We start from the raw sequence: 21399 nt of genomic DNA, 5'->3' as shown, positions 1-21399 counted from the left end.
ATGGTTCATTGGACCTCAGTTTTGAACAGAGTCAGACTGATGTATTCACTTTGGTTTAACTGCAAACAAGACAGAGGATAATCAAGTCACAAGCTTTAAGAATAAACAAAAATAAACAAAGCAAAATTCTGGTACGTTTATACAAGAGGCAAAATTACCTAAATTAACTGAAAGCAAAATTAGAAATCACTTTCCTTGTACTAAACTTGTGAAACTCATAAATAATTATCTGTATTAAATTGAGGACAAAACATCAGCATCTTCTTGTCTCACAGCGTGTGTTGGTATGAAACACATGAGACAGTGAAAAACTGGTTACTGGAGTCAGCTGTTGGGACTGGCTGCTCAGATAAATGGAACACTGAAGGAACCCCATTTGCCACACAACTTTGTAACCTGATGAGGTTAAACATTTACAGCCCATGTTTAATCAGTACTGACCAACATAAAAGAATTCAAGTCTTTCTAAGTAGTGTTTAGTGCACATATACCCCAAAGTGTGCCTCCTTATGACTTAGAAGCAAACTAAACAATGAAAATCAATATTTTAAAGTGCAAATTGATAAAATGTGATGGATGATAAGAGAACTAACCTGGGAAAGTCAGAAATTCATTTAAAGTTTGCCATGGAGGATATTGAAGTGTGTGCTCTGTACAGGGCAATGGCACTGCTGCACACTTTGAGCACATCCTGCCACAAACCCTTGGCTGAAAATAGCCCAGATCGTTCCTCCTACAAACTCAATCAAAATAGGCTAACATGAAAACCAGACCAAAATTTGCACATATGTAGGAATCTGTGAAATGAGTCCATGGAAATTGCACCTTGTCAGTAAAAAGCAATACCAGGTTTCAGTGTTAGCATCAGCAGCACTCCATCCCATCAGAGCAGCCAGGGAAACTGGTAAGGTATTTGCTGTCTAGGGGTTTTGGGGTTTGTTTGTAACCAGGGCAGTGTTCCCACAGCTGTCTAAGCCTTGGTCTCACTTTCACCATTTGGCCAATATGGAAAGAGGAGAAATATATCTTTTGAAAAGCACCTCCTATTTTTTAGTGTATACCAACATCCAAAAGCTTGTGCCTTAAAAAGCAACTAAAATACACTTCATATAATCTGGTTAGAAAATTTATCGAGTTCTTCTAGATCTCTTCTACTCTGTCTGTAGGTAGATGTTACTATGTTACATCAGTAAACTCCTGATTTTTATAGGTAGGATAAATGCTCTGTTGCTGCACAATTTGCTTTCTTTGGAGTCAGCTGGGCTAATGGTACAAATATTTGCTGAAGGCTGGTGCTGACATCCCTTGCCTGTATTTATTTAATCCCCAAATTCAGCATTTTCCTATGACCTTTCTGCTCCAAGATCTCCCTCAGATTCATTTCTCATCCTGTCACAGGCTTTAAAGAAAATGTTTTTGTACTATTACAGGATTTGAGTCCTGAGTTCACAGCTCGTGGCACTACAGTTGGGTCACTTGGTTATCATAAAATTGTGCTGCAGACACTATTATAAGTCATCTGAGAGTGTGTTGCTGAGGTCCACAGACAGCCTTTGCATAAATATGTCAAGAGAAGTGGATCCTAAATCCTTCCTTTCTATTGTGTAGGATGTTGTTGGATATATTAAAGAGCATAAAAACATCATTGCTAAATTACTTTCAGGGCACTTTACCTCATCCACTGCACCACTATCACCCAGATCAAAGGCAAGGCACAATAACCTCTAGAAGGACCAAGGGAATAATTGCCTTTGTTTCTGAGGGCTCCATGGACCTGAGCTGGAAATATGACTGGATTTGACACACAGCACATCCAGAGCACCCTGAATTGTTATGCTGTTAAAGGACTTCATAATAAACTTCTGGCATGCAAATAATTAATCATTTGTCTTTCAATATAAAGTTTTAATTTGTTGTTTCTCTTAGTCAAACAAAAGAATTAGGGCAACTTGAGAAATAACTGGTTTTGCAGATAAAAAATCTTTATCTACTTTTGATGTCCTGTAATTATTTGAAGGATCAGTTCTGTGGAATATTATCTATGCTACAGACCTGATACAAAACATTTAGATAACAATGTTTTTATAATATGTTCTTAAAGGCAGGATTAGCTCTACTATGTTTGCTGACTTGCAGTAACAAAAGTGTACTTCAATTATTTCTGAATCTTTTTGAAATCCAAGAAGGACTAAACCTCACCATGATTTTAAGTGTTTTCTGTGACTGCCTGGCAATATATTCCACGAAATTTTTTATTCAGGAGATCTCAACATAAACAACACCTTTTAAAATATTTTTCCCCAAAGCACCTTGAAGACTGTAGTCCTGACTATGTGGCAAGATTGCAGATTCACTCTGTTCTGGGTATTATCCTTTCCACCTACTTTTACTGCTCCCTGCAAACACCAACCCAGACTCATAAGCAATTCAGCAGTCAGAAGAGCTGAAAGATTACCAAGATGGATACAGGGCACTGTGTGACATACCTGACTTACCTGTGCAAAGCAGAGCCAGTGGGGGCTGAAAATCATCACCTAGATAGTGCTGCTTGTTAAAAAAAAAGCCCAAAATGAAACAAAAACTCTGCCACAAACCAACCCTCCACTACTCCAAACACTAAGGGTAAGATGCCAGAAAGATGTAAGGAAAAATGACAACAAGTGTAATATTAACAAACCAACCAACCAAACCCCTCCTCAAACCCCCAAACAGAGTATTGTTCTGATCATGTGTCTGCATAACAACAGCCCTAAACATGAGAAGTGAGTGAACACTTCCTGAGACTTCACACATATAAAATACAAAGACAGCAACAAACATAGCTCTGCATTTTACGTTCTGCATAGGAACAGCAGAATTTTAGAAATGTGCTATAATAAAAAGTTAAAAAATTAAAAAGATCCAACTGCAGGTTGCACATCATTTGTACAATACTGCACAGCAGGTGGGTCTGGACTTCCACTTGGATTATGTGCCATCACATCAACATTCCACATTTCTCTAGGGCTCCTTGCACTTTGGAAAAAAAAGCTACTGAGGGGAAACAAAACCCCAACAAAGCAACGCCAAAACCTCTTCAATAAATGATATATACATTTTAATCTCTAAGTGATGTCTCTGGAGATAGGCCGTGGTTTTTCTCCTCCTGACAGAGGTTTAGGCTTTCTTGCTGTGGTTGGAGATCTCAGATCAGTACACTTAATATACTGCAAATATGTAGGCAGAAGATTATTGCTTGAAGAGGAAGGGTCACCTTGACCAAGTTAAATTGCTCTTGGTATTTATGTAACACTTTTGCTGACTCGCACCAGAATTTAATGCAAGTCAATAACTTTGTTTTGTAGATTACTTCAAACAAAAGTGAAATGACTGAATAAATTTTCCTCTTACTAACTTTTCCTCCTAGCAAAGCTGTGTCCAGAAACTCGTGACAAGTTTGTTGTTGTTGGAACAGACTTTGTTCCTGCTGAGTGTGAATCATTGCTGTTTGCTGTGTAGCCACAGAGAAACTGCTGCATGCAAGCAGAGAGAAGCACACTGAAATTTCAGTGGTTATTGAAAGGCAGAGTATTTAATTAGAAGGAAAATAAACCAGAAATCACCATAGATAAATAGGGATAATAATAACATTAAAAACATACATATAAACATTGGTATTTTTCATTCTAATTGTACTTGAGTGGTGATAGATCTGGGAAACTATGAGTAATTATAAAAAACTATTTAATTTGGACTGGGAATAAGACCTTGCTGTTCAAAAATGCAGAATACTCATCCTACTTGATGCCAGAATAATTTTATATTGATCTAGTGTCTGATATTTCAATTACAGACATCCCTTTATGGCAGAATTTGTAACAAGGAGCTGAAGCAGACAGCCTATATTTTCAAGAATAAACAGTGAGTGAAGATGACAAACACTTCTAGACTTCACAACAGGAGCTACAATAGAGAAGAGGTGATAAATAAAAAGTTCAAATAATGAAATGAAGACATCATGCACTTAGAGGAACTTCACTGTAAAATGGAGTAAAGGAACTGAAGGTATTAGGCAAAAGTCTTTTAAGTACTTCACAAACGTTAAGGGATGGGTGTAGAGGTTGCAGATCCTACGTAAAAGAAATTCATTCCTCTATTGCTTGTGAGCTATTAGTTGTACTCACAAGCACAGTTTGTCATCTGCTCTTGGCCATAGAGCCCTCACAGGGCTGCTGATACAGAATCAGAGAACAGCTGAGATTTGAAGAGACCTTAAATCATCTACTTGTACCTTACTTACACTTTTATTTGTGCAAGTGTCCCACTTCCACTGGGACACCTACTAAACTAGGCTGCTCCAAACCTCATCCAAGCTGCTCTTGAACACTTCCAGGGATGGGGTATCCACAACTTCTTTGGGCAGACATGCAACTGCATTTCTGGTGAGAGCTTTCTAATTCAGTAACTAACTACTAGAAAACTCACAGAAAAGGCAACAAAGGCTGCATAAAGCAGTGAGAATCAGAAAATACCACATGGCATGTTGCTGTGGCTGGAGTTTGCTTTAAGGCAGCTCATTCTCCTCCCTCAGCTGTTCCTGCTGCCTTTCTATCAGCTGGAGTTGGACTGCTATTCCAGTGTCCATAGGAGGCAATGAAGATGGGGAAGGGCCTGGAGGGGCTGCGAGTGAGGACACTGAGGGCATTTGATGTGTTCAGCTGGAGAGGAGGAGACTGAGGGGAGACCTCAGTGCAGGTCCAGCCTCCGTAGGAGGGCAGAGGAGGGGCAGGCACTGAGCTCTGCCCTGTGGGACCAGGGACAGGACCCTGGGAATGGCTTGAGCTGTGTCAGGGCAGGGACAGCACCCAGGGAAGGGCTGGAGCTGTGCCAGGGCAGGGACAGCACCCAGGGAAGGGCTGGAGCTGTGTCAGGGCAGGGACAGCACCCAGGGAATGGCTGGAGCTGTGCCAGGGCAGGGACAGCACCCAGGGAATGGCTGGAGCTGTGTCAGGGCAGGGACAGCACCCAGGGAAGGGCTGGAGCTGTGCCAGGGCAGGGACAGCACCCAGGGAAGGGCTGGAGCTGTGTCAGGGCAGGGACAGCCCCCAGGGAAGGGCTGGAGCTGTGCCAGGGCAGGGACAGCCCCCAGGGAAGGGCTGGAGCTGTGCCAGGGCAGGGGACAGCACCCAGGGAATGGCTGGAGCTGTGCCAGGGCAGGGGACAGCACCCAGGGAAGGGCTGGAGCTGTGCCAGGGCAGGGACAGCACCCAGGGAAGGGCTGGAGCTGTGTCAGGGCAGGGACAGCACCCAGGGAAGGGCTGGAGCTGTGCCAGGGCAGGGACAGCCCCCAGGGAAGGGCTGGAGCTGTGCCAGGGCAGGGGACAGCACCCAGGGAATGGCTGGAGCCGTGTCAGGGCAGGGACAGCACCCAGGGAATGGCTGGAGCCGTGTCAGGGCAGGGACAGCACCCAAGGAATGGCTGGAGCTGTGCCAGGGCAGGGTCAGGTTGGGTCTCAGGACAAGGTTCTTCCCCCAGAGGGTGGTGGGCACTGACCAGGCTCCCCAGGGCAATGGGCACAGCCCTAAGGCTGACAGGTCTTCTATAAGAAGACTGGGGATACACAGTAAAATTTTACTTTTTGAGTGGTTTAGTTGCTTCTAAACACTTCTGCCTAATGCCAGAAGGCAGGGAGCTCACTTGATGTGCATCATTTCACTTCATAGTTCTAATAACCATTTGCTTAGCAGTAACTCCAGGTATCTATTGGAAAGATATCTGTAGCTAAAACAGCAAGAAAAGTAAATAGAATTAATTAGGTTTGAGAACAGATAATCCTGTTGAATGATCATGCATATAAGTATTATTAGAGAAAAATCTTGTTAATAAGTTTTGAGAAGTCAATTGCCTATATTAAATTGTATCTAAACCTGCAACCTCAAATTTCCTTAATACTACTTAAATTATTTTAAAGTTCCTTACATTAATAGCTAAATTACTTCAATACTACTTGAATAGTTTTTTCTTATAGAGTGGGCAAGTTCAAATACCTCATATTTTATAGATGCAAGGTTCAGGATGGCTAAAAAGATGGGTAGATGCTCTTTCATACAGACACACACATATATATATATATGTGTATATATATATATATTTATATGAAAATACATCTTCTACTCCCTTTTAAACCAGGTTATCCTTCACCCTTCATTGTAGGGAAATGAATTTCCTTTTCTAAAGCTATTAAGACTGTTTAGAAGTCCCACCTTATGCAGTTGCTCTTATAAAAAATTACCTGACCTTATGATTACCGTCACCACCACAGTTCCTTTAACAGAGGGGAGGACTATTACCTTTCAAAAGATGTGAGAAAAAAGGATTTAATAAATAATCCATAACTACCTCAAAATCTTTAATAATAAAAAGATTTAATAGTCATTTATTATATGACTCCATTTTCATGGCCTCAAACATTCGGTTTGATCACCATCCAATTAACTTTTAAGGATTTGAACTAAACCAGACTTCTATTTTTAATTGAATATCAGCTTTTTCATTATGCAAGGGCACATTCCTTCAGCCTATATGACTTTCAATTTGACAATAAAAGAAAATTTTCTTTACTATTTTTTATTTTGCATTTTATTAATTACTATTATTTTAACATAAAATAATAAATGTAGAAAAAGGAGGAGCTTAACCACTTTGGAAGATGATGAGACTTCAGGTGGAAGCCAGTAAGTGGTTTCTTAAATTGCTCAGGGCTAAATTGAACTTAAATACCTTGGGTTTAATCTGCATTTGGGTTCATTCTGCATTTCTTACACTTTATGATTCAATGCAATGCTTTTAATCAAGTTGCTAGAAAATTCCTAATAATGGCCAAATGCCCAATGAGTATTTTCTTTGTGAGTATTTTCTGAATCACATATTTGCTCAAATCAAAGGAAAGGATCTTAATTGTTTTAGCATATAAAGACCTTAACTTGGCTCTCTGTACATGTATCAAGGGAAATTCCACAACAGTAGATTAGTAACACATATTATATGCAGGATACATTGATTAATAATTTTCAAATAAATGTCTAAGATATCCTTGGATAGCAAAATTCCCCTGGGAGTACTTTCACAATGACATTCTATGTTGTAAAACACTTAAAATGATTCATTAGCTCCTCTGCACATTTCGTGTTTTCTTTTACATATAACATCAATAGAAAAAAGTGCTAATATTAACAAATTTTGGAATGGGGTAACTAACGTGTAACTGCAGAAAGAATTCAGATTTACTGTCATTGCTCACAGGCCCATATTTTTTAACATGACATCAGCATTTTTAACAAACACATCAGCTGGGAAAGTCAAAAGATAAAACAATGTGTTACTATTTTTCTGCTAAATGCAACTTTAACTAAAATTAGAATAACATTTGCTTCTGCAATCATCTCACTGTCACCAGAGTGAAAAAGGATGAGCAACATCGAAGAGAAATCACTTGATAGGTGAGAAAAGATACCTCAAAAATAATAATATCTGAAAAGTGTGCAGAGGATCTTCCATTTCTCTGTTTTTGATAAAGACCAGTAAGGCTGCCCCGAGAGCAGCAGAGCCTGAGGTGCCCTGGCCTGGGCTTTGGCTTTGGACTGAAGCAGAATTAGGGGGGTGTGATGGGTGTTGGCCAACAACCCTACCCAACAATCCGGATTTTGGTGCTATTTCAATCATCTCTTGAGAAATTTCAATTTTGTACACACATTTACCTTTCCAACCAGTGTCCAGCAGTAACCTACAGGATTTTTAAGACCTGTTATGTACTAGATAATGGGAGACTATACAGAAACATGTGATAGGTAGAGATGTTAATTTAAAAAGAGGATATTTGATGAGGCTTTGGAATAATTTTCATACCCAGGCAAAGTGATCTGCAGTTCACATCCACAGAAAGTGTGTCAATAAACCAGTTACCTCCTCAGCCCATTGTTAATTGCAGGGTTGAGGGTAATGGGCCAGTCCAGCTATTGATACTCTACAACAAAGAGGAGTGAGGTCAAATAGTTAATGAAACCAAGGTAAATATAAAGATCGTGTCACTAAAACTCGCAGGAGAGTGATGTTGTTTTAGGGGGGTTATGGACTGAATAAGAGATCCAGGTGCTTTTCCCCAGTTTCCCTTGATTGTATTCAGTTAAAAGCCCCTCTAAAACTAATTTACTGTCAATATAATGTGCTAATAATGAGGACTTCTTTAAAGTGAGTAATAAAAACAAAGAGCTTCAGCTTTCAATCTAATAATCTCTGGTGTTAAATATTTTTCCAGCATGCAATAAAATTTTATTAAAAATTAGTCACTGAAGAAAAAGGGCTGAAGAAAAACAGCTGTAGAAAAAGTTCCGTGGAATCTTTATGAGGCAACAGCAAAAAAATTACTCAATCTAATGTAAATTTTGGGAATAAAATACATGAGAAAGAGCACCCACAGCCTTCTGAATCACCATTAGCATCAATAGAGTTTATGGCTGCCATCAAGTTGATCACAATGAAATAAAAGTCTATTAGCCCAAAGGCAGCATAGGAGAGACTTGCATGAACAAATTAGTCATCCTAGTCATGTTTCTGCAATTAAATTACCTTTTATCTATTTAAAAACAAGCTTCTTCCTACATTAGCCTTTCAGATACTCATAGAACCTGAGATTTCTATGAGATTTCTGCATGAGGAGACAGGTATTTCTTCTCTTTGAAATTAAATCCTAAAACAATGGCTACTTTCATTTCTCAACACCATCTTATTCCAATGTTTTATGCATTATGAAAGGGTTATATGATTGCCTGTCATTACCACACAGTACAAAATGTGGCTGACTCTACACTTGGTAATTGCTTTTTTCTTTTTTTTTAATTACAGGTTTCCAATCCCCTTCTGGAACACAATGATCTACAGGTTACAGAAACTGCAGGTCTTGGTGGGAGCTCATTAACTGTGGCAGGAGCAAAGCTGGAGGCCACAAAAGTCAAGGATTGCTGAGGCCACAAAGGCTTTGGTGGAGCACAAACCTGTCCCTGCCCTCAGTGCTCCTGCTGGGCACTCCCAGCTGACCACAGACAGAATCACAGGATAATTAAGGTTAGAAACGATGTCTCCCCAAGCACCACACCTGCATGTTCTTATATTGTATTTATAATATCAATGTATATACAATACTTTTCATATCTATAGACGTTGTGTTTTGTGCAGTTCAGGTTCATCCTCTGCTTTCTCTGATGAAGTTGGGAAGTTTCATGCTACTTTTGTTCCCAATTGCGAGCACACAGTTATTTACAAATAATAACCCTAATTATATTTGTAGGTTTCCATAGGTTCTTGAGCAAAGAATTTGCAATTGCTTTGGTCAAAGGGTCAGAACCTTTGTTCATACTGGAATATTATGATAAACTATAGGAATAGCTCTTTTATTAGAAAACAGAAATTATTTCCTTAAATTATTTGTTGTGGTTTACGTTTCTTTCTTGACTTAATATGGAGAGATGAGGTAATAAACTGCTGTCTTCAGCTGGTTAATTTTTCCTGAATCAAACTATTCTGCTAGTTTTCTGGGATCTATAAAACTTTGTTCAGTCTTCATAACATGGACTGGGTCTAACCTACACATTCCAGACATTTCTTCATTCCTTCCAAAATGTGCTTGTTGAAGATGAACATTTTGAAGAAAAGTATACATATAACTGTATTTCTTTTGTCAAATGTCTGTTCAATTATATAATTAAAATATCCTGAAGTCTTATGAGTAATATAAGTCTATGATGGATATTAAGTACAAATAATTTATTGTATTATTACTTTATATAAATACTTCTATCAACCATTTCTACTTTTGTAAACAAAAGTAAAAAGAATTAGAGCCTAAAAAATATGATTCCTTCCTAGAAAAATCATATATCCTTTAGAGTTTTTTAAAAAACAACTTTAATCTCCCAACCCTGATTAAATTAGTAAAGAAGCTCCAACTCAAGGCACTGTGATCATCTTATTTTTTCAGCACTTTACTCTGTGTTTGTAGTGGGTAGTCAATATTTATGCACTCAGAATAACTGTGAGATTAAATGTAACCTAGATATTATTTCTGTACGAAAACAGAAAACGTGGCTTCTTAATTTCCTATATGGCCATTTCAAAATGCTCTTCAGAGTCTACCTTGGCCTTGGTCCTGTTATTCTGATATGTCTCTCACGGTGTTCCCCATGTTTATGCACTTAACCTTGTTACTGGAAGTAGAATTTCCTTCTGGTTAATTTTTGAGTCTGTTTGCCACTACTTTCCCTCAGTGTTACTCAAGCTCAACTTTTGTTGCATTTGGAGAACAAGTATCTTCACACAGCACAGCCAAAGATATTCGAGTAACAGCTATTATACAATTTTTTAGTTTTTTGTAAGGTGGAATGCTAAGAGGAATTAATAGAAATTGAATAAGAATGCCATCTATCTATAGCTCTGTATTAATTAATTCACAGAGGTTTTGCCATGTCAACACACAGTAAGTGGAAATGCCCCACTAGGCAGTCGGTTCCAGTGCTCTGGTTCATGGATCACACCAACCCAACCCTTCCCACAGCTGTTACTTGGTCAATGCTATGATTTCCAGTCACTAATAACACTCCTTGGGTATTCAGGTTGTCCTGGGTTGAGCTGGCAAAACACCAACTGTCCAGGACAGAGTGAAAAGGGTTCCTCCTCCCCCCAACCAGCCAAGGGGAAAAGAAGAGGGAGAGAGGAAAAAAAACTTCCAAACCCAGGTCTATGCTGAAACTAACTACTTGTATTTATACAAAGAAGAGAAAATTAAGAGGATACTACAATATAACACACACTTACACAAGTTACATATATAACAAGAAATAACTTCCCACTTCCCAGTAAACACAAATTCTACCATTTTAACTACAAATCCTTTTAGAGAAGTTGGTTCTTCAGAGACAGACTTAAGCAGAGAGAGAAGCTAAGAACAAACATTTTACTTCCCTCAGATAACATGATGGTGAGCTGGTGCTCTGTGCTTGGGCCTCCCCATCCCTCCTGGGACAGCAGAGTGTCTTGCTGGCACCACAGCTGTGAAGCAACTGCCCAAGCCACACCCACACACCAGCTCTTACCCTTTTTGAGATGATGCAATATGGTATGGAATACAATATTATTGGCTAGAGGAAGTCAGGTGTTAGCTAGCTCAGCCCAGCTCAAGTCAGCTGACAATCCTAGGCCTAGCTGAACTTTTAAAACCTAAGTTTAAGCCCACCTGGCTAAACCCATAACACAGGTCCTTAGGCACTCATCTGGAGAATGAAAAGGAAAGCAGAGTTTCAGTCCTCCTTGGTTTTAATTTTTCTCTTTCATCATCACATCTGGAATGGGAACGGGACAAGAAAACTGCTACAACAAAAGACAGATTCAGTTCTCAGCTGCTTTTAAAGCATTTTCCACTGCAGAGCACAGAATGGCTCTTGTTGTGACATTACAGTGCAAAAAAACCGACATAACAAAAAGAATTGTCAATAATCCAGAAAGTTAAAATCTCATAGTTCAGGATTAATGATCAGCCTTGTGGTTATGCTTGACTGTAGTTTTTAGTGCCATTGAACTTGTATGCACAGAGCCCTAAAGCCATTTGTCAACACTTTTGTCAACACCTGGAGCTACTGTGTCATAGATGTCAGGTACATGACAGGTGGAATGGCTTTGGACTGAAATACTAGTGGTAAATTCTATATTTTATGTTCTTGTACATTGCAAATATTAATATATTTAAGACACATCAAACCCCACACCTCAGTCTTATACTGCTTTCAATCACTTCAAGGGAACTTTCTCTATGATTTAAATATAAGAATTTCCCATTACTACACAATTTTCCAAATTAGTGAGCTATCCAGAACAACCACCTTCTTTTTTCACTGATTCAGGCACTTCTATGGTCTGTTTTGCACTGGTTTTTTTTAAACCCAATTTATGCTTTTTCATATCCCATTCTCCAGAAAAAAACCAAACTAGGTATTTTCTTTTCAAGAAATTTGCCAATTTGCTTTCCTAATTATCCTTTCTACACCAGGTTCTTGTGCTAAATATCTCTAACAAGCACTCAAGTGTTACAGTTGCCAATTATGAATACAAATATGCAAAGTACGTGTTTGGAATTTGTGGGGGTTTTAATCAGAAAGCACCCCAGTCCCAGGGATGAGTGTCCCCAAGTGATGCAGCCATCACACACCAGATGATTTACACTTCCATGGATTTAAAATAAGTCTGACATTTCAGAAAACAATTTTGAGGCTGGATGAGAACATCTTAGAAATGAGATACTTACCAGACAAATTATCACTTGTCCCCTGAAGTTGGGACTGCTGCTTATCAGACATGACAAGATGTGCAAGTTCTGCTCCCACTTTTATGTATGATAACACATTTAACTCACCACACACATTTATATTACCCTAAAAATACTCACCTGCTATATACAAAAAATTTATGCAAATCTAATAATAATAATAATAATAATAAAGAGAGCTGTATATCAGGGTTAGAGTTAATTGGTTTGTCAAAGAAAGAAAAAGCCAAGGAGAAGATATGTAAGAATGGGTATCATAATAAGAAAGCACCTTCTGTAATACCACTCAAGCACAGAGGGTGTAATTCTAGACTATGATTCTTGGCCTACTTGTTCCACAATAGGAGATTTTAGTAGTTTTATAATCACAGATAACACAGATTTATAAGTGTCAATGTGTGGAAGAAGAGGATTGCAGACCATTAATTTCTCAGACATTTTCATGGCATATGCCAGTGCAGAGGAATGTAAGAAATGCCTACTAAAGAAGCAGTATAACTTATTCAAGTACTTCTGGATACAGGGGACTGAATGTTTGTTTCTTGGAAGGCTGCAGCACAGAAACACTTGTACATTTTACCAAGTACATTAAATGCAAAATTTATATAATCATTGAAAAAAAGAATTCTGCATTTCAGTCAAATATCAAAAATGTAGTTCTAATCTCTATGCTGTGTTCCCATGTCCTTTGTTGAATGATGGTACCTATGAGGCCAAGGACACCTGGAATTCCCCAAAGGTTCTGACCCTAAGGCTGATCTGAAACACAGACAGAAAGGCTTCCTTATGTCCTGTGTCTTGCCCTTATCCTTCAGGACTTCTCTGCTCTCATGACAGAGAGCTCTCATGCTCTTCCAACCTGAAGAAAAGAACCATAAGAACAATCTTCATAATTCCAGAGCCACATTAAGTAGGAAAAATAAGCCCCTGAGATCCCGGAGTTCTACTCAGGCTGCATGACCTGAAAAGAAGAGGCTGCTCTCCTGCAGAACATACATCAGGTGATCCTAATTCAAATGAACACTAATTAGCCCATGTGCTGCTACTCATTAACACAGTGTTGGTTCCAGAGGTAATAATTTTGGAGAATGAAGGTTTCTTCCTATTAAATAATTATTAAGGAACCAATAATAATTATTGTAAGAGTAGCAATGTGAGATGCAGTTTTATAATTATATTCTGCTTTCTGAAATTGTATTTCAATTTAATTATGTACAGAAAGATTATTAATTTTTGGCTTCTGTCTCTCTGCACTAACAGTAATACCAACAGCTGCCATATAGAAATTACTAATTAGCTGTGAGTTAGCAATTGCTATTGGTATTTCATTTTTGGAATTGAAAGAGGACATTGAAATGTTCTTTAGTCATTCTTCTGCAAAACATCCCTTTAATTGAAATCACAGATTTCTTCTAGATATATCTGTTGAATCAGTTGAATACAGGAGCAAAATTCAACCCTGGAGATGAAATTACTAGGACAGTTGTAAGTCACTGTAAATCTTAGCTGTATTAAGATGTTTGAATTTATTGAATCAAAACATTTTTCATCATTTTTTTCCCCTTATGCTTTCTCCTAAATTGCCCTTCTCATCTTGCAAGATTGGAATATTCCCTACAGCCTATTATCAAGTTCACAGATCCCTTCAGGCAAATTTGATTTGGGTGCTCTGGATTATTTTATGCCTTTTATATCAATTTTTCCCACTAAAAAAGCATGATAAGCAAAAACCATCTCACTGTTTAGTGCTGTATTACCACAAACTCACTCTCAGTGCCTGACAGGTAGATGATCCTATGAATTAACATCATCACTTATTTTAAATGCAAGTCCATCTTCCTTGTGTATTTGTTGTGCAGACAAGGCCATCCACCAAGTGATAGAAAGAATTTTGTTCCTCAGCAAAAAGTAGCTGCTTTCTGACTTTCAAAAAAAGTTTATTGACATCAGAAACAGGCTTAGAATTATCCTCCAAATTCATCCTAACATTTCAACGAATTTAAAATCCTTAGTTCCAGTTTGATGCTCTTGCAGGACACACTTCCAAAGATGTTAGAAAGAAAAACCAGACCACCCAAGACAGAACCATCCATACCTTGGTGCTTGTCCCTTGGAATGGAGCCCTGGGGCCCTTTGTACCGGGGGAGTTTGGCTTCTCAGCTGGGTTAGAAGGGACGAGGTTCGTCGTGGGAGGCTGACGGTGCAGAACAGAGGACAGGCAAAGCTGCACAGTCTCCTTCAGAGCTTTCAGCTGTGACTCCTGAGGGAAAGAAGAAACCATCACTTCTCTTAGATGTGTTATGGTGAAGAGGATTTACTTTCTGCATTCAACCAAACAGTATGAGCAGCTGCTGCTTTTTCTTACTAATGGAAGGAATTAAGGCCGTTTAAAGTATTTGTATATGATCAGGTTACTGTGCATTACACACTGACCTGCCTACAAAGTCACTGCACTCTCTTCCCTTTCCTCCATGTAGTTTTATCCACATGGATTATTGCAAATAATAAATAAATAATTTTTTTCTGAAAAGAAAAATACAATCTACAAAACGTCATTGTGTTGCAGCCCCTGATTTTGGTGGGTCTGAAGGACCACCTTACAAGGACATGTTCATTTTCACCTTAAAAGGACATGTTTCCAGCCTCAAGCAATTGGAGTCAGACCACCGTACCTGGGGCAGGGTCACTTAAGGTGATATATACCTGTGTTTTTGAATAAACTTTGGATTTGCTTGAACATCATATTGGTGTGTGCGATCTCACTAGAGCCTGGTCTGCAACATCACTGCCATACATTGTCCAGCCTTTTATGTATAACAGCTACAGAGAAGCCTCAAGTATTGCAAGGACACAGATTTTTCCATGGAGTTTTGTTTATAACATTCCAGATAACTGTATTTTCCCACACACTATAAAGATGGATTTTAATCCAGCCAAGATGACTTTCAACAAAGGTGACTTCCCTCATGAGCATGTTATACTTTTGCAGTGTACAGTAAAGAAACAATAGGTCTTTTAAACAGTTGAGAATATGTTTGTCCAGATCCATCAAGCCAAACTAAACCTTCTAAGTGGTGAAGTGCTTGCAACTCATGTTAGAACACTGCTGTTTTATTCACAGACATATAAATAGGTGTATTAATGAAAATAGAAGTTGGTGATTGAAATAAGCTGAGACAGTAAGAATAGTGAGATAATGACAGAAATAGGGAAATCTTATTTTAAATCTTTGCTCAGTGAAAGCAAGACATGTCCAATGTTAGCTATGGAGGTAATTTCCTTATACTCCTGTTATGGGTTTAGCCAGGTGGGCCTAAATTAGGCTTTAAAGTTCAGATTAGGCCTGAAATTGTCAGCTGACTTGAGCTGAGCTGGGCTAGCTAACACCTGACTTCTTCTAGCCAATAATATTGTATTCCATACCATATTGCATCATCTCAAAAGGGGTAAGAGCTGGTGTGTGGCTTGTTCAGTTGCTTCACAGCTGTGGTGCCAGCAAGACACTGCTGTCCCAGGAGGGATGGGGAGGCCCAAGCCCAGAGCACCAGCTCACCATCATGTTATCTGAGGGAAGTAAAATGTTTGTTCTTAGCTTCTCTCTCTGCTTAAGTCTGTCTCTGAAGAACCAACTTCTCTAGAATGATTTGTAGTTAAAATGGTAGAATTTGTGTTTACTGGGAAGTGGGAAGTTATTTCTTGTTATACATAACTTGTGTAAGTGTGTGTTATATTGTAGTTTCCTCTTAATTTTCTCTTTTCTATATGAATACATGTAGTTAGTTTCAGCATAGACCTGGCTTTGGAAGCTTTTTTTCCTCTCTCCCTCTTCTTTTTCCCTTGGCTGGTTGGGGGGAGGAGGAGCCCTTTTCACTCTGTCTTGGACAGTTGGTGTTTTGCCAGCTCAACCCAGGACAACTCCTTTCAAGGGGAGTTAGCAGAATCTGACCTTTTTATTAAGAATGGACCCATAATTACAGGCAACATCAGCGCATTTCAATCATCAAAGATCTTCTTATGGTACATAAATCAAAGTATGCTATGGGAAAAGCTGCTGGAAAATATACGTGTAAGTAACGTTACACACCACATATTAAGTATGAGAAATATTACATATACATTACAGAGGTATTTCACTGTTATATTAATCCTAAGCAGTCACATACATCCTGTTGCTTTGGCTTATTTGCTAAGCAAATATTTTTGAGAACATATAAAATATTCCCTGTTATACATCAGATAAACTTCCCCCGAACTGGTATTGGGGAATGTGTCTCATAACTGAAAAGAAAAAAGGAGAGTATTTCTTAAAAAATAAACAAAGTCTGTTAGTAGAGTGTATTTCAATGGCAGGATCAAAGACAACCATAAAAAGACTATTAATGCCCAGCACAATATGGAAAATCAAAGAAATAGATGTACTGTGCTGTGACCCACTCCTGATCATGAGGGTAATGCAGCTTCTTGTTAATTGATCCTTTGGGGCAGATTGGAGTGAAATGACACTGAATGAGCAGTGATTATATAAATATGTGTTGGGTTTATTTTAGAACAATTTGGTTGCAATGGAAAGCAGGCATGTAGCCATTTTGGTTATTATCTGTAGTAATGTAGCAATATAAAAGCATAAAACTTACACTGATGAAACTATGTAAGGAAAACAAAGAAAGAAAGAGAAAGAATAAGAGTAAAAAGATGTCCCCACTCGTAGATCCAGCAATGAGACGTGATTGTTGCAGTTCAGGTGTCCCTTGATCACAGTGATGGTCACAGTCTCTGTCCATCAAGGGTGAGGGAAGCCACCAAACACAGAGCTCAGTGGGTTAACACCCCTCCAGGCTCAGGTGACAATGCCCAGGTACCCCTGGGCTGGAGGGGATGTTACAGCCTGATGTGACACTGTGCAACATGTGCAGTCTCTGGTGGGAGGCCCAGAAATGAGGCTGGGGGCACCTTGAGGGGCTGTGATGGTTTGGGACCCCCCTGAGACACGGTGGCTGCCCCTCACATCAGCCGAGCCTGGGTGTGAACATCTCACTGAATGTCCCAATACCTTCCCTGGGGGGGAGTTTTATAGCTGAGCCAGCTGTGTAAGGGAGGACACTGGCATGAGAAAAAACACTATCCCATCTCTGCAGGGTCTGCTTTGTGTTGGCCTCTTCCCTTCCCTGGCTCAAAATCCAGCTTGCAGCCTTCAGTGGTGGGTGCTCATCCCCTCTGTTTTACCTGAGTCAGAGGCTTCACCATCACATAACCCAAACTCTCCTTCCTCTCAGCCAGTGATGGGCGAGTGCAAACCTGGCCCCAGCAAAGTACCCTGTGCCCTCTGTAAAACATGGCCTGTTGCTTTGAGTCATTAACCATTAACATTCCAGCCTCTCACAGAATGGAGTTTGGTTTGCAGACAGAGAAAATTGAAGGTTTTTCACCTAAAATGTGTGCAGAGAGGAGGAAAGACAGATTATAATCAAAGAACAGCATTTTGGATGAATTGCTTATCAAGATATGTGAACCCTGAGACAGGTTGATATGTCTCTGACCTAATGTCAGAATAAAAGGTAAAGGATTACTTTATCCATCTGACTTGGGCATCCTTTGTTTCTAACTGACAGCAAAAGATCTTAGCATACTTCATGTAATGTGTCTTCAACTTTTCAAGAAGTGCACAGGTGACATAAATCACCATTTCTTGTGTCAAACCAGCAGAGGCAGCAGGCTTGCCTAGTGTTGTATGATGACTTGGACTCAGCCCTTCTAGCACTGTATGACCCTAGTGCTCCCTGCAGATCACAGTGCTCTGAAATCACAGTCCTCCCATCCAGAAATTCCTCTGGATAATTTCTGACCCTCTCGTCTCCCACTCCTGCCATTCTGTGCTTGTTCTGCCTTGGCTACAGCCAGACATTTGGCCATTACAGAGGTGCAAGGGTAGGGCACCCTCCTGGAAGATTTATGGTGAGGAGATCAGAGCTTGTTCCTCTTAGGGAGAATTTCCTGCCTAGGAGAGGCATCTTTCCCAGAGACAGTTTTAGATGTTTTCTCCTCCTGTATTCCAGGGAAGCTCTCCCTGCTATGAGAAAAAGGTAAGTCCTGCAGACATGTAGGGGGCTGCCACAGAGGCAGGTCAAGGGAGGAACAAGGTCCTGTGTCCTTCCCCAGGGCTGTTTGAAACACTGTTAAGATTAATGTTCTGTTGTGTAAGTCTGTTGTTCTCAACTTTGGAAATAAATTTTCCTGCAGTGCTTGGACTGCCTGGCATTTTGAGGGTGTCTGCATGTTATCTTACTTCACAATAGAGACGAAGAACAAGGAAATTTGTTCTCATGCTGTGAGTAGCATAATTCAATACTGACTTTGCTGACAGGAGGTCTATAAATGGGCAGCATGAAAGCCCAGCTAAAGGAAACACTATTGGAACCAGGAATTGGAGGAAGTTCTCTATAATTTTGCATAGATGTGATTTTGGTCAAACAGGCTTCTCACTGGTCAAAACACTGCCAACCTATGATGCATGTCTTCAGATTTCCCTGATCTGTTTACACTCTTATCACATGGTATATCCTAAGAATCGCAAAATCATCAGGGTTGGAAGAGACCTTCAAGACCATCCAGTCCAACCATCATAATCCCCCCTGGAAGTGCCACATCCAGATGCCTCTCACACTTCCAGAGATGGTGACTCTACCACCTCCCCAGGCAACTTACTCCAATGTCTGACCACTCTTTCAGTGACAAAACCCAAAATCTAATAGCTAATTTTAACCTCCCCAGGCACAACTTCAGGCCATTTCCTCTCATCCTTTCACTTGAGACGTGGCAGAGGAGACTGATCTCTGCCTCACTGCAACTTCCTTACAGGTAGTTGTAGAGAGCAATGAGGTCCCCCAGGAGCCTCCTCTTCTCCAGACTAAAAAACCCCAGTTCTCTCAGTAGCTGCTCATAACACATTTTCTAGACCCTTCACGAGCTTTGTTACCCCTCTTTGGATTCACTCCAGCACAAAAATCTCCTTTTTGCAGTGAGTGGCCCAAAACTGAACACTGAACTTGTGGCCTCACCAGTGCTGAGTACAGGTGGGCAACCACCTTCCTAGTCCTGCTGGCCCCACTATTCTTGATATTTGGGCTCTGGGAATGCGAAATCTGTCAGTCTTCCAAGGGTCCATGGGCAATAGAAAAATGTTGTAGTGTAAATAAAGTCATAAGAGATACTAAATCCACTGTCAGCACAAGCTTAAATTCAATAAATATTTGAACCTGTTAAAAATAAGTGCAAAAACCCATTTTCTGAGCTGTTTGTTTAGAATTTGCCTGCCCTCCTCCTAAATAACTTTGCAGCTGTGCTTGCCTTCATGTGTCATAATTAGTTCTACTGACTTCAGCAGCATCACTCCCAGGCACCTGCAATTAAGTGTTTCATCTAAATCACTGCAAGGCTTCCATTTGTTTCTGTCAAATTACACCAAAACATTCACAGCTGATAAACATGCTTAGGTTACACTTCTTACTTTGTCAAGGGCTGTTTTTTCCAGTTCATCCTTTGCCACTGCTAGTTTTTGCTCCAGATCTGTTAGTTGTTGTGCCTGTGGGAATAAAGAAAAAAAAAAGATGATGCAATCTGCAATGCATTTTTCCCCCATAATTTTTCATGTGACAGAGGAAAGGATATAAATGTAGCAAGTACTATATTTTAATTCGGTCAGAATTCCTTGCAAAAGGACCAGGCTTTAAGAAATATTTTTTATCCTGAGGCAGGTAGGAAAAAAGTATGGGGGAAAAAAAAGTATGCGGGAACTGCACTCAAATGCACTCCATTTATGTGAATGCAAGTTCATAATAATTTCAATGTCAACAGCAAAATGAATTCCATACAATAAAAAATTTAATATTACACCATATATCCTTCTGGAAAAGTCAAGGTATTCAAACAGATTTTTATTATTTTGTTCATTAGCTGATTCCTGAATACAATTTGCAGCACTATTTTGTAGTTTTAAATATTGAAATGCCAACAATAAACTAGCTTGGCATAAACAGAGAAATTAAAACCATCCAAACATTCAGACACCTTACAAAACATGGTCTGCTGATATACAAGGGGTAACTCCAGATTTTTTTTCTCTATCACCTTTCCTGAAGATATAAATGGAAAATTCACAAGAATAGCTAGTTATGCACCCTGCTCAGAGGGACCTCTGGCTCTGTGTAATGATGAGTGGAGTCCAGGGCTTCAGAATACACTTTTAAATGCTCAGTAAATAGATAAACTGAGCCTCCTCACTTGAGCAAAATACATTCTCTGCAAGGACTTTCCATCTCAGGGATTCCTGCAGTTTACAGCCTTGTCATTAATAACATCACTATGCAACCAACAGGAACAAGGTACAAGTTTCTTTTACTGTTGTATTTGCAAAAAACCAGCCCACTCATTGTTTTCCCTGTTTAAAATGGGAACCACAGAGAAGGACACTGGACTAACCAGTTACCTTTTCTCTCTGAAATTCTGATTAAGTAATTGAACATTTTGTACATGCAGAATAATCGGATAAAGTTCTCGTTTCTCAGGTAAAGAGCAACACCTTTTTATTTTGACCCAGTATTTGCAGGACACTTTCCCCTCACACCACCACATGCTAACCAGAGTTCTGGAGTTCATCCCCAGCCAGATACTATTTCCTTGACAGACTTTTCCAGCTATCATGCCCTCTGCTGACTATAGCATAGCTTACTGTATAGCTGACTATAGCAGAGCTTATCATACAGCCACACAGCAGAAATATATAAATACATAAACCCTGCAAAGGTGGTTAGCTCGGTCTGTGCTGGGGCAATGACACCCTTCCAGCACATCATAGCTGAGGCCATGAGCTCAGGCAAGTCCTCAGCAGGCACCTCGAGTGCTGGTTATTGGCATTAGGCACAGGCTGTACCCGCTGATAGAATGACAAAAGCCTGGAATTCTCAGTTCCCAGCTAATCTAAAGAACTACTTAGTTGCATTTTAAAAGAGGATTAGGATTTATCATAGCAGTCACAGTTTCATTAGTCAAAACC

The 21399-nt window shown here is 39.6% G+C and overlaps 1 protein-coding gene across 2 annotated transcripts in view; it reads right to left on the bottom strand.

Moving 5' to 3' along the window:
* Positions 1–21399, bottom strand: part of LUZP2 (leucine zipper protein 2) — a 137404-nt gene that overhangs the window by 15141 nt on the left and 100864 nt on the right. For both annotated transcript variants that reach the window (XM_071559262.1, XM_071559261.1), the window contains 2 exons: positions 19855–19929; positions 14446–14610 (listed from right to left, as the gene is read on the bottom strand). In XM_071559262.1, coding sequence (XP_071415363.1) covers positions 14446–14610; positions 19855–19929 — 240 coding nt within the window. The remainder of the gene's footprint in view (positions 1–14445; positions 14611–19854; positions 19930–21399) is intronic.

This window comes from Pithys albifrons, chromosome 6 (assembly GCF_047495875.1).
Source record: "Pithys albifrons albifrons isolate INPA30051 chromosome 6, PitAlb_v1, whole genome shotgun sequence".
Lineage (NCBI taxonomy): Eukaryota > Metazoa > Chordata > Aves > Passeriformes > Thamnophilidae > Pithys > Pithys albifrons.
This window is presented reverse-complemented; position numbering and strand designations above follow the sequence as displayed.